The sequence below is a fragment of the Seriola aureovittata genome, chromosome 1 (genome assembly GCF_021018895.1).
Source record: "Seriola aureovittata isolate HTS-2021-v1 ecotype China chromosome 1, ASM2101889v1, whole genome shotgun sequence".
In the NCBI taxonomy this organism is placed as follows: Eukaryota; Metazoa; Chordata; class Actinopteri; order Carangiformes; family Carangidae; genus Seriola; species Seriola aureovittata.
Genome location: NC_079364.1, coordinates 19,280,444 through 19,294,973, shown reverse-complemented (window position 1 = coordinate 19,294,973; position 14,530 = coordinate 19,280,444). Strand labels below are relative to the sequence as shown.

The 14,530-nt window shown below is 37.8% G+C and overlaps 1 protein-coding gene across 1 annotated transcript in view; it reads left to right on the top strand.

The window, feature by feature from the left end:
* LOC130174222 (CUB and sushi domain-containing protein 1-like) overlaps nt 1-14,530 on the top strand; it is a 409,154-nt gene that overhangs the window by 266,175 nt on the left and 128,449 nt on the right. Inside the window, exons 15-20 of the mRNA XM_056383857.1 lie at nt 3,457-3,597; nt 8,882-9,003; nt 9,175-9,247; nt 10,776-10,914; nt 11,894-12,081; nt 12,285-12,473. Coding sequence (XP_056239832.1) covers nt 3,457-3,597; nt 8,882-9,003; nt 9,175-9,247; nt 10,776-10,914; nt 11,894-12,081; nt 12,285-12,473 — 852 coding nt within the window. The remainder of the gene's footprint in view (nt 1-3,456; nt 3,598-8,881; nt 9,004-9,174; nt 9,248-10,775; nt 10,915-11,893; nt 12,082-12,284; nt 12,474-14,530) is intronic.

Sequence of the window (14,530 nt, the reverse complement as noted above, 5' to 3'; positions counted from 1 at the left end):
AATCAGAAAGCCATTGTTGCCATCTGATATAAGAGAACGTAGTGATAGACTGTCACAAAAGGCTTTTCTCTAAATCTCTCCTCTCGGATAATACAACGTAGGATCTTGTCATTCTTTCAGCTGCTGTTGCATTGATTCTCTTTCCACTCCTGGTCTCATGCCTGTCAATGCAATAATGAATACGTAAAAGAGCTTTTAGGTTGCTGAAGAACAGAGACTGGTACTTTGCAACCCAGTCACTGTGTAGCTTATTTATGTCAAAGTGCATTGGATACAAACTCCAAGTTAAGGAGGAAATAAAAAGAAAACTTTCTGTGGGAGTGTTGGTGAAGAATCCCCATTTCAGATACCGTGTGTTTTATTACTGAAGCGGTTCTGTAGCTTCTTTTCTATCCCTTGCAGGGTTGTCAGCTCACACTGCTCTTCATTGCACCTTTTGTAGTTGGATTCATAAGGGGATATCTAATATTACTTTCAAAAGAGTGTTTGTACTTAACAATGGAATCTAAAACACTTTGTGATGGAACACACTCATTGCTCTCTCATGAATGATTTTAAACAGTGTCAGAACCATAATCTTAAGAAATAATCAACACCATAATCTTCAACCATTTGAAGATGTGTAAAATACCTAATACAGTATGATTACTTTTTTGAGGTGTATAGTATCAGCTGGCTTAATAAAATATCATACAATGGATGTACCCACTGCACACAAAAGTCCACAACTAGTATGTCTCTCTTTAATTATGCATGTGTCGCATGACACCAACAGGTCTGTGCAAGAGCAACAAGAGCGGTTTGGGAAGATTGATAGATTTAAGATTGTTGAGTGTCAGACTTTGAGAAAGGCATGATTGTAGGTGCCACAAGGTGAGTTTGAACATCACTTAGACAGAGCTTCTTGAATTTTTTGAGGTTGGTATTCTCAGAGGCAATCAATGAAGGGGACAGAACGCAAGACCCCACATCAAACCATTTGCTATGTGGGAAATGCCCCCTCAGTGGATAACCACAGGAATTGTCAGGCAGCAAAGGCCATAATGAATAATCACCGGTGCCTGCTTCGCCCACCCATGCAAAACTGCAGGTGTTTTCTGATGAATCACAGGTTCTGCTGAAACATCAATCTGGTAGACTCCTGGTGGGCAATCAAAAGCAACAAGCTTTGTGATAGTTCTGGCAGTGAACTGAAGTTGTGCATGCCAATTGCCTATCAGCATCAGTTGACATTTATAATCACCAATCACACGGAATCAAATTTCCAATCACATTCAATCAAGACAATAAAGCGGTCTCTATAATCCCGCAAGCTCTCACACTTGCTATTGATCATTATGGCACTGTTGCTGCTGCTGCTGGTTAATCTGTTTATTTCTACCTGCTACAAACTGCTGTTACTGGCTGTGACGATTGATTTCTCCATCAACCACCTCAGCCTCCTCCTGTTCTAATGTCTTATTACTATATTAGGGGGTGGAATTTCTTTCCTTGTGCATTATGTATATTCCATATCTCACTGATATGGGCCTGCTGGGTTCTGTTCTGTGTAGCCCTTTAGGGTTTTATTGTGCTCCCCACTGAATCTGTCGCTGCCGATTAGATCACTGGGGAGCACCCTCAACAGCAGAGTGTATTCTGCCAAACAAAAATGTATAACCATTTGTTGTAGTAAATGGCTCTATGCTGTGACATAAATGTCTGAGACAGAAATGAGGTGATGCATGCTTACCGCTGTACAGGCCAATGGGGGGGCTCTAATGGTTTTGGGGCCATTCAGTCGGTATACAGTGGGTCCTTTAATGCCTATAGAGCAATGCCTTAATCGCAGAACATACCTTAACATAGCAGCCAGGTTCAGCTATTCATTGCAATCATGTACCCCCAAGGGGATGATGGGTACTTTCAGCGAGACAATGTCCCTGCCATGGTGACAGAATTGTCCAGGAATACATGGTTCAAGACACATTCAGGTGAAATAACATTAATGACATGGACACCATAGTCCCCTGACATCGGTCTCTTTGGGAGTCACTCAAATGCTTTAGAAAAGAGCATCAACTTTTGTCAGTTGTGTGAAGCGCTGAAGTCTGTCTGGTATGCTTGAACACCAGAATGTGGCAGTTCCCTTTTTGAATCACTGCCAGGATATGTAGAAGCTTTTATTAGGGCTAAAGGTGGTCCACTGCTATATGGAGCAAGAGCTGTATTTTTCAGGTCACCGATTGTATATTTTGTCTGTTAGAAATAATGTTAGAGATAGGTATCAGCAGGATAATCGAATTTGATTTCAAGAGTCATGCTTCAGTATATGCTTCATTTATCTGACATTAACAAGATGAGTCATGAATCAATCGTGTGTTAATGTGCAGATACATATATACATAAGAATTATTGCACTTCTCAGTGTATTTTAATAAAATAGAGTTCATTACCACTATACAGAGGTGGAAGGAAACTAACATTTTGGAAGACTGTCTACTTTTACTTGATGTTTGTTTTTTGTTTTTTGTTTTTTGTTTTTTTATTCAATATTATTTATTTATTACTTGCTATGCAGAATGAGATTATACAATCAACATGAGATGAGTTTGATAAATCACACTGTCGGATAGAAATCTCCAAAATGCCATCTGTCCAAGAAAAAACAGCATTTGTTTTCGCACATGACTTTGCATTTCAGCATTATCTCAGTAGTTTCAGAAAAATATACAAACCAGTTGAGAAACAGGTTATCCTTAAAAGGACTAAGGGAAAAACATCACCAAAATTTGAGACATTTTAGACAATTTAACTCACTGCTGTCATAAAAACTTCCCAACAGTGTAATGAAGTAGTCAAACTGGGCTCTACCAGGACCAGCTACAACATTTTAATAAAACATTCAGTGCCAATAATTTGTCACTCTGAGAGAAACCAATCTTCGGCATGATTACTTTTGATACTTAGGCACATTTTGATGCTAATACTTGTTTACTTTTCTTAAATACAATTTTGAATTCAGGACTTGTGATGGATTATTTCTCCATTTTGGCACTGACAGTATTAGAAGACTGAATGAAGTGAATTGCGTCAGTTCTTTTCACTCCATTAAATTGTTTAATCCAAAATGACTGACAGGCAGGCAGGTAATGAGCTAATGCAGTGTTAACAACAGCATTTTTCTCTGATGACTTCCAGAGAAGTGGAGTATTTAATAAAGTAGACATTGTACATCGGTTGGATTTATCTGCAAAATAAAATCAAAACAGCATATTATGATTTACTAAGTTCATTTTTCTTTTCTTGTCCTAATAACATCTTATACATCTCTTTAGGTCTTGTGGGGTATTTTGTTTTTTCCTTTACAGGAGTCCTTCACTTTCGGAGTGTGTCCTTGCCTTAATGTGATGTACCACAGACAAGCACCATTAAAAAGTGTCTCTAAGAGATTGTTTAAACTCTGTTCTATTTTAGGTCTGTCTGAGCCAACGACATTTGGAACGTTCTCAGGAAAGGATGTTCCATCACAGATCGCCTCGAATGGACACATCATGAGACTGGAATTTCAGTCTGATCACTCCAATACTGGAAAAGGCTTCAATATCAGCTACACCAGTATGTACCAACTACCTACCTATCTCTTTCTGTTTCTCTCAGTCTATCTGTGTGTCTGTATGTATGTATGTATGCCTGTCTGTCTGTCTGTCTGTCAATTACACTACCTGTTGTGTAAACCCAGAACCATTACCACCTATTTAAGTCAAAATATATATATATTTTTTATTACACGTTAGTCCTTCTGCATTCAGTCCAGGTTATATTCATCTGGTCTGAGTATCATAAATCTGTGATGTCATTCACTGCAGTCTGATATAGCCAGTAGTGTATTCAACAAGCGCTCCATCAATTTTCTTTCAAAATTATTTGTATTTAACCATATTGTACTTTTGTCTATATCTAGGTAAATTTGCTTGAACACATTTGAATAAACCTGCCAGTGTAGAATCACATGCAACAAAATCAAACTAGAAATGTACCCTAAATGGTTTAAAAAATAGCTTTTTTTGACATGGCATTAATTTGTGCACCAGCTTTGGTAGCTATTGGTGTCTTTTCCTTATTTCAGCAGTTACCCAGTCAAATGTCACCACGACATCACATTTGAGATATTTCTAGAGCAGCATCAGTGGAGTTTTGATAGCAGAAAATTGTTCAGCAATCTAAAAATGACATGAGTAAACATGAGCAGCAGATTTTTGAGGTCCGCTCCCCAGAATGGAGGAGGATGGGCTTGTTTGTAGCAGTGTATAATCGTACAAAGAGAGAGCAGAAAAGTCAGTTATCCATTCTAGCAGCAATATGCAGAATGTTTTGAATAGGGGGTGAAGGTCTTACCTTTTCTTTACCAGTGAAGCCATTACATCTTCGCTCTTACCGTATTTTAACTACTGTAATAACTCAACTTACTTTGAGTTGTGGGTTTGAAGCAACAAGTTTTGAAGAGTTTCATACACTGGCTTGAAGCATCTGCATAACTATTTCCATATATAATAACCATTAAAGGCCATTCAAAAGCACATAATAAGTACAGAAATACAGTAATTGGCACTAATAAAAACTGAATTACACTTAAATGATTTATACATAACCATGGTTATCTGTCCTGAGTTCTTCTCAACTGATCATCTGTTTTCATGTCATACTCATGCTTTACCTACAGCAGCAATCTGTCCCATTGTCAGCTTTGAAACCGACTACTGCAGCCAGTGTATTTATCTGCTCTAAGCTGAACTAGTTCTGCATGACTGATTCTGATTAATTCTCTGTGATCTCCGTGCGGTTTTGCACCATTTCACACACGACCATCCAAATGACCTTGTCTGTGACTCTTCCTTGAGAGGTGACATAATGACAAATGAAAATACTAAATGTTTTTTGCCTCTTCAGCACCAGTTTATTTAATAAAAAGTCCTATCTCTAATCCCAACACAAACAATTTTTTTCACCCTAATCCTAACACAAATGGAAGGTTTGATGCACCATTGGTGGCAAAATATGCCATTATAGAGTCTTTTTCACTCGAACATTTCTTAAAGTAATGTGCAAATACAGAAATCCTATTTATAAATACTCCCCTTTTCCTGGATATGTTATGCAGTGGTTTTACTGTCGACAGTTGTAAAAAACACAATGCAGTGTTGATGAATACCCATATTTTTAAAGAAAAACAAATGTTTAACTACAATCATATAGTTTCTGATGGTGAAACTTTTTGAGGGTGCACTTTGAATGTCTGGTCACATAAATTCTACATTGGGACTTAAAAAAGATCAGGCATCTTTCTGCTGTTTCAGTAATTTGGTCTATTAACATTTTAATGCATATATGAATATCAATAGGTGTTGCTGTGGGGATATCAGTATCTATTTATATGAATAATGTTAGAAACTCAAATATGAACTTTGACACACCAGGCGGTGCAGTTATATGCTAAGAGCAGTTCACTGGGAGCTAAAGAGTGCTTACAGAAAATAATACATTTTTAATTTATGACTTAAAGTCAAGGTAAATTGATCCAGTAGGGTAGAGGGTGCCACGTCTAAAGATTTACTTTAGTGTAATTAGAGTTGTGATTACCAGTGCTACATATAAATAAGGCTGTGAACATATATGAACAAAACCATAATCTTTGTTAGGCGTAACTTTTTTGCAGAAAATGATGGTTTCTATCATTTACTATCAACAAACAATATTTTTTTTTCTAGAAACAAATACTTCATTTCTTTCACACCACTGGGAAATGTAACCAGTACAGTTATATGAACAGTTACGATTCTGCTCTTATACCTCAAGTTGTTCATGATGGACTGTGATGTTGCTGTGATAGCCACAGCTAAGCCGGAGCGCCAAGGACGGATATTTTATTTCACTGTTGGCAATAAACAGAAAAAATTCTCAAGAATAGTTCCGGAAGTGGACGCCAAAGTTTCTGCCAAAAGTACTGTAGAGGAAAGCCTCATTACTACTCCACAGTAAATACTGGATAATTGATAGGTAAATAACTAAAAAGTTGTACCAGCATGTTCAAAAGTTTTAAATTAACTTTCTTGGGACTCTGCCTCTGTCTGACTGTCTCTGTCTCTCTGAGCCCAGCTCTGTTCTTTGTTTTGCCTTTGCCTAATGACACCATCATGAAACATTTCGATAAACACTTCATGCCTTCCTTATGAAGATTCTATCAAATTGCCTTTGATATTACTCTGGTCTTTCTCATTACCTAGTGTTTTTTTGCACTGAGAAATGATCAAGTGTCTGTTTTTCTTTTATCTGCCATTTTAACTGACCTGGCTGGCTGACAAATACACACACACACACAGACACACACACACATACACACACACACACACACACACACACACACACACACACACAGACACACACACACACACACACACACACATACACACAAGATGCAGGTTGGAGAAGCAAAAGCCATTAAGTGAACTAAAGCTAACGTGTGCCTAATTAGATTTAGTTTTCCTAGAGAAGCAGATCTCTAATGTTTTGCTGTCAATGTGTAAAATTTGACATATGAAGGCTATGAAGCTGGACAGAAACTTACTTAATATTTTAACATAATGTTTGTTGTAATATGTAATAAATTTTCCTTTTGGTATGAGAGTATTCTGTATCATAAAAACACATCTGACATTTGTAACAAACCAATCTGCTTGAAAATTGGTCAAAGGTTATGATTAGTTATTATGATTGTAATTGTGGATGGACTGCCTCTATAGACTTATAAGCATTAACAGGCACACTCGCCTTGCACCAATATAGCAGTAAATGTGTTTTACTCCATAGAAAAATAAACAGAAATGTCTGACACATCGTTTGTTTTAAGGTAAACCTTTATAAAGTAGCTACTTACTAGAGGTCAGTCACAACTGACACACTTCCAGAGATTGCTTCGCAGACACTCATATTGAGGGCTAATGTGTGTGGGGGTGTGGGGATGGAAGGCAAGTGGACCCAACCACTGACAGTCATATAAGGGGGAAGCGCACTCTTTCAAAACTTAAAAACATAGTTTTTCATCTATAATTAGCACAAGTGCTTTCAATTCATATTGTTATTTAAAAGTGATATAGTTAAGGTTACAATGATATATTGAGAGGGACAACTCTCAATATATGGGTGGGGGTGGGTTCCAGACATGGATTGTTTATAAAGATGGCTGTAGCCTCCGTGATGTCATCTATAGATTTCTGAAGAGCGGTTTTGAAGCTCAGCATGGGCTTCTTTGCTGTCACCATCTTGGCAGTGTCTGACTCTGCCTAATTTACAGCTAATCCCAAAATGGGCAACAAGGTGGAGTGTGTGGAGCCGCATGCCAGTTTGGGGCAAGCATACCTGGCTGTCACTTGAAGCGACACGCCCTAAATTATGCATAACTTTAAGCCTTAATGAAATTTAAATGGTTGATATATAAAAATTCACCCCCTGTACATTTTCCACAAAGAGGAAAATTAGCTCTAGTGACCAAAACTATTTTTGTACCAGGCTGTAAACATGTTTATTTCTGCTGTAAATGTTGGGCAACACAGTGTATTAATGACCTGTTGTTCTGAGCATGTAGTGATTGGTGCAAAATTACCCCAAAACTCACTTGGTCCATGGGGAGAAACTAATATGAGAACAATGTGTACACAAGGGAAATATGTCATTGCACCTCTTTAAAAAGTCACACTCTGCCAGTACAAAACTAATCCTTGCACAGTGCACTCACTTTAGGTTCAAGCCTTTTGACACAAAATATTCAACATATTGTTGTCAAACTTAGAGGTCATCTCTTCCTCTCTATCCCAGCCATATTATTCTGCAATTTTTTTTCCTTATTTTCCCCTCTCTCCAATCCATCATTTTGATCTCTGGCTTTCACTCTGGCTCATGCTTTCTCTCTGTTGTTTTGCTTTTTCATTCAGACTCAACCTTGTCATACACTTTTTTTTCTCTGAATCACTCACAGTGCACATTCAGGTATTTTAGCCAGACATAACTGCTTTTTTTTTCTTTGTCACCTTGGCTTTTGTCTCTCATCTCCTTGTTCTAAGTTTACATATATAAATTGAATATTTTTTGTATTGTCATTTTGAGTGTTTTTTCATATATATGTATACACCTCTTCCTCCCAATCTTTTCCACCACTTATTATATCATGCTTGTAAATATGTGCATGGTTATTTTCTTTGAATGCCCTTGGCTTTTGTATGCGTGTGCTCCACATGTATATTTGAACACATGCTCATGTATGCAAATGTGTCTGTATTCAACTGACAGTGTATGTAATACATGTGCAACTCCCATGTTTATGTATCTGCCAGTTCCTCTCTTGCTCTCATTTTTTCTCTGTCCTTCTCTTTCTCTCCCTGCTCTCATTTCCTCTCCATCAGTAGCTAATCAACCTGAGACATGTCCAATCACTGGGTTTGTGCTCTGGGTGGGATCAGGTTAATCTCTGGAATGGGGATAATATAAGCTAAACATGACAGGGTTGAATCCACGTGAAAATAATTCCATTCCCATATTTCCATATCAGTGGAGATGTCACATTCAGTGACAGTGATACAGCTTTCCTTTTTTTTCTTTGGTGGAACCAATTTTCGGGTATTGAAATAAATTGAAAAACCAGGGAAGGTTGTTCAAATTAGTAAATACGTTCACGTATTCTGAAACACTAACAATTCAGATATCCATATTATAGATTGTATGTATGATGTATAATTTTCTTTTCTAACACATTTTCTCTCTGCTCATTCAGTTCTACAGCAGTTTGCTTTTGTTTCATAGTTTATTTGGTACTGTGTTTTTAACTTTTCTCTCACTGTTGTCTCTGTAGCATTTGGTCAGAATGAATGTCATGACCCAGGAGTACCTGTCAATGGTCAAAGGTATGGTGACCAATTTCAGCTGGGCAGCTCTGTGGCTTTTCGCTGTGATCAAGGATTCATTAGGACACAGGTAATAATCAGATACTTTATTATTTGAAACTACTTTTTCAGTTTTTTGCCAATTTAAACATTTGTTTAAGAATTTTCATTGTGAGTATTCATATTGGTATACGTGTGTAAAAGCATGCATGAATATATAAGTGACAAACATTTATATCTTATATTATTATCATGTTTCCAGGGATCAGATCAGGTCACTTGCATCATCCAGGATGGAAATGTTGTTTGGTCTGCAGCTGTACCTCGGTGTGAAGGTGAATATAAACAGACACACACACATAGAAACTGTTAACTGTATGTATGAGCAATGGGGAATCATTCAAAATGTTTCACTTGCCAGACTGTAAAGTGACAAAACATTCAACTATTTGGCTCTTGCTGTGCATCTTAAGTGTGTGTATGCACCTTAGAAATTGTATAAATTTCCTCTTGTAATTGCTTTAGCCTCCAGCCTCCCAGCACCTATTCAGGCTATTTGCATGCATCTTTCTCTCTCAACAATAATCTTAAATGAGACTGGCACAAGTTCTGCTGAATCTCATTCAGTGAGACACATTCATTATATAGAGATGTATCCATGGTGTGCAGATAAGCTAATATGTGTAAGTAATAATAAAGGACATCGAATGTGCTATTATTTCAACACTTTTTGAAGGCGAATGGCAACTGCTGGCCTTTTTTTTTTTTTTTTTATCCCTTCCATCTTGATTGTATTGTCTAAATGACATTATCAAATGTTGCCTGTTGTTAATAAATGGGATGGAGACAATCAAATTGAATAGGGTTGTCTCCTTATTAAATATGGAGTATGGGAAAATATTATCCCTCCCATTGGACAGGGAAAGATAATTATGTTTTATTTCTAGAATGAGTGCAGCACACTGCTTCAGTATGCACAGAGTGGGTGAAAGAAAGTGAGAGAAAGAAAAGTGATTTTTTTTTTTTTTTTGCTGAAAGTCTTGCGTTATGAGAACAGTCAGAAGGGTGAAGGTATCAGCTCCTTGAGAACAGAAGAAGTGGTAAGAGAGTTAAAGAGCCATTGCAAATTATATATTTTAGAAAGAGCAGCGGATAATTTACAAATCGTGAACTCTAGGTCTTAAGTTGTGTCAAGGCTGTTACTCTGTATGTCAACTTAATGCAATTGCCAGAGAGACTCAAAAAAGAAACTGAGAAAACCAACGCTAATACAAATTGTTTTATTTTTTATTGATGTGCAATCTGGACTCAACTTAAGGTAAATCATGCATTTTAATGTAGCATAATTGAGATTTTGGATCTCTAAATGTTAGCTATAAATTAGTGTCAAGATGTGTCAGCCTTGCCGCCTGCAGCCCTCTGAAATGCAAGGAAATGAGGAGCTCTTTTTTGGCATCATTTGACACATAAATACACTTGATTTCCCCTATAAATGATCATGCTATAATTATTTTTGCCTTTTTCAAACATGAGCAACTCAAAATTGTTTACCGTAGCACAAGATTGGCACGGCATAATTTCTGAAGGTAAATGTTTATGTATGAAATCTAAAAATTCAGAAAGGATTAAAGAGCTAAAATAAATTGAGCAGATGATGAATCTGCTTACTCGATGAAATATGAGTGTCGTGCTCATGCCATAACACGTTTACAAGAAAAAATTATTAATTTTTCTCTCTCTATCTCTGTGATTGTGTGTGTGTGTGTGTGTGTGTGTGTGTGTGTGTTGTGTGTGTGTGTGTGTGTGTGTGTGTGTGTGTGTGTGTATGTGTGTGGGGGTCTGTTTATCTTTATTTCCCTGTAGCTCCATGTGGAGGCCATCTCACAGCTCCTACTGGTGTTCTGCTGTCTCCTGGTTGGCCCTCCTTTTATAAAGACTCTCTGAATTGCCAGTGGGTGATTGAAGCGCAAACAGACCATGCTGTGAAGATACACTTTGACAGGTGAAGTTATTTGGTTATACTGTATAGTTACAGAGAGATGTTTTGTCAGGTTTGTTAAAGTTTCCCCATGTTATTCAGTTAATTATTCATATTGTTTTGAGTTCGAAAATATAGTCATCAAGTATGTCATTTTTTCCTCTTCCAGGTTTGTCAGCTAGAGCATCATTTATTTAGTCTTTCAGAAGCATTATAAGTTAGTCAGTTTTAAATGTAGTTGGTGAGTATCTGCCGCAGTAAATGTTTGATGTTGGCTTTTTGCACATTTCATCTGGAAACGAACCAAGAGCAGACGCAGTGTAGCCCCACATTGGTATAGCGGAAATTTCTCTTCTTTGGATGTGAAGTAAGGGCCATGTAAAGTCAGTTTTGCATGGTATATCAGTGGTTCTCAACTGTTGGTTTTTTATCCTACTGGGTAGTTAATTTCATTCAAGCACTGCCCTTTTCCTAAATTAGCTGCTATTTGATGGATTTGATGGATAGATTGATAACCAGGGTCCTAAGAGCCAACTCTGCTTCTTAAGGCCCTGCAGCCACAACTGTAGGTAATCACTCAGTCAGTCAACAGGTCAGTTACTCAGATTGGAGTAGAGGCAATGAAGAAAGTGAGTAAGAGGGAGATAACAAGTCAGCCAATTGTTCAGCTAATTAGTTACACAAGTGTTCAGTTATTTAAAGAGGCAGGTAGAATGTGACTCAATCACTTTTCTTCACTTCAATTAGCCTAGCATATTGCCAGATAGGTCATCAGTCTGTTATTGCTCAATGGTCTCTGCCTACAATGGATGACTTCAACAAAATGAACACTGCTGCTAAATCCTCCAGCGTCTGATGTGTTTATTGGTTTAATATCTTTTGCTACTGATTATAAACAAATATTTGCTGTTAGTTGCCTGCACACAGATTTTGTATGCCAGTCGTATAAATGTTATCTTTTTGAATGTCAGGTTATTGTGCATGTTTGTGTTTTTTTGTTTAGGTTTCAGACTGAGGTCAACTATGACACACTGGAAATCAGGGATGGTCCCTCAACCTCCTCTCCACTGATTGGTGAATACCATGGCACCCAAGCACCTCATTTCCTGATTTCCACGTCCAACTTCCTATTCCTGTTGTTCACTACAGACAACAGCCGCTCGGCAGCAGGCTTCAGCATCAGATATGAAAGTAAGGCTGATAGACTGACTGATAGAAATGTTCGATAGGCACTCTCTGAATTGCTTACAGACAGTCCTACAAAGCAGGAATGTGTTTTTCTCAGTGTTCTCTGAGTTCAGACCAGCTTAAAAGTGTGTAATTACCCATACACGTGCACTCATCCTCTTGACCTTGACTGTGTGGTATTTGTGCTTGTGTGATGTGATTCTAAGGTGTGAAAATGGAGTCAGACTCTTGTCTCGATCCTGGTATCCCAGTTAATGGTCGTCGCCATGGCAGCAGCTTTTCCATTGGCTCCCGTGTCTCATTTACATGTGACCCTGGATACACACTGAGTGATCAGGAGCCAATTGTTTGTGAGCAGAATCATCAGTGGAGTCATGCACTTCCCAGTTGTGATGGTGAGAATCTTTCCTTCTTTCATTTTAGCCCTCTTGATCAAGGCCTGTAATGGGCTGAAACCTTTAGCAACATATTCCAAAAATAATTTAAGACTAAGAATTTGGTGATGATGTGAGGTACTCATTCACATGCTGGAATATCGGTTGAGTGTTAAGTTCTTTAAATACAGGAAATGTGGTTATCAAGGTCAAGTCAGGACCACTGTAACACCTCTTTCAAGAAAGCTGAAAAAGGAGAAAGACAAAGAAATTTCCTGTACAAACTGACATAGCAGGTCAGTGTCACCTTGTTCCTTTTCCTCAGAAGACAAAGCACTTTCTCCCCCTAAGGTGCTTAAAACAAAACACAACTGAAAAGAGGTTTTTAAATACTCTTGTCAAACACTAGACTAAATCTTATGCTTTGCCAATGAAGTGATCTTGATCTGAATTTAATATTGAACCAAAAAACAAGGTGATTTATTATGTAAACTTTAGAGATGAAGTTTTTAATTTCTCCAGCTAAACATTGCAGCTAAGGAAAAGAATCAACAACTTATTATTGTGGTAATTTGGAGCCTCTCCAGCACTGCAGAATAAGAGTATATTGCATTATCCATTCGAAAAACAGCAAAACATAGATAAACATTTCCGTTTGTTAGACGATTGCTACATTAATTTAGCTCTTTTCTACAGATCCATCCATGCTTCTATTGTCTGTACTGTAGCTCCTTATCCATGCAGCTGGCATAAGGGGGTGGAGCCTATGCCAGCTGACATTGGGTCAGTACATCCTGCTCAGCTCTCCAGTTAATCATAGGGATACTACATATATGAAGATAACCATTCACGTTTACAGCTACAGACAATTTAGAGTCACCGGTTAAACACAATGTATGTCATGGGAGCACCCAAAGGAAAGCCATGCATCATGGGAAAACCACGCAAGTCCTACCCAAGGCCTCACTCATCTGGCATGTTCGAACCCGAAACCTTGCTTTGAGGGAATAATGCTAAACCACTGCTCCACTGTCCTATCTCTCTTTTTCAGAAAATGGGAAATTAGATCTAACTAAATTCTTGAGTTAAGTTTGAATGTAAATGTTTTAGTATTTGTAAATGAATCAGTTTTTAATAACACTTAATATTTTATTAAGTATAAGTACACTGCCCTGCGACTCATTTCAACTGAGTTGATGACTGAGATAATACAACAACAGGCAGCTCTTACTTTGAGCTCTTAGTTATGTGTCACTGATGACACAGTTGATGTGCAACGCAAATACAAAGAAAAGACACAGGGCAGATGAAGTTAAAAGGCACTTCAGTCTGTAGCCAGGCAGGTGTACGTTTGCCAATAAGCAGGCAGGATCTAGCAAAGAGTGACCAGTACTGCAACAGCTGCCCGCACACAACGGTACTTCACCACAGTTGCATTGCCAACATGAAGTGTTCTTCAGCACAGTCTCTTGTAGCCGCCAGCTGAGTGTTTGTTGTGTAAAAGAAAAGTTTGGGGATAGTGAAGTGTCAATTCAGAAGTATCATATAGTAGCTAGTTAGTTTATTCACTTAAACATCACAATACTGACATATTAAATAACTTAACATGATCAAATTTAAAGAAAAGGCCCAAATAACATAGGATATTATCAAATATTGGTAAAAATACAATTCAGTCAGCGCATATAAAAATACTAAACAACATAGTCTTATTGAGCCAGAGAGTCACTGGTAGACCAGATGAGAGAAGTTGGCGCAGTTGTTACCACAACTTTTTTTATCCAAACTTAGTTATAAAAAATACTATTTCTAGTCATCATTTCACTTGGTGTAACTGGCAGCCATAGTGTTAATTGTACAAAAAAACCCTCACATTTCAGACTACACACAACCACAATGGCCCAAGATGGACTTCCAGCCTCAGTGAAATTATGCAGATCAACAGGCACTCTTGAAACAGATGCTCACTGGCCACTTGCAGGCCCTCTCATTCAGGATTTACCACAGCCCATGCTATCATGGGAGATGAATACACAACGTCTGATTTGATCTGCTGTTTGAAAAGAATCCAATTTGAA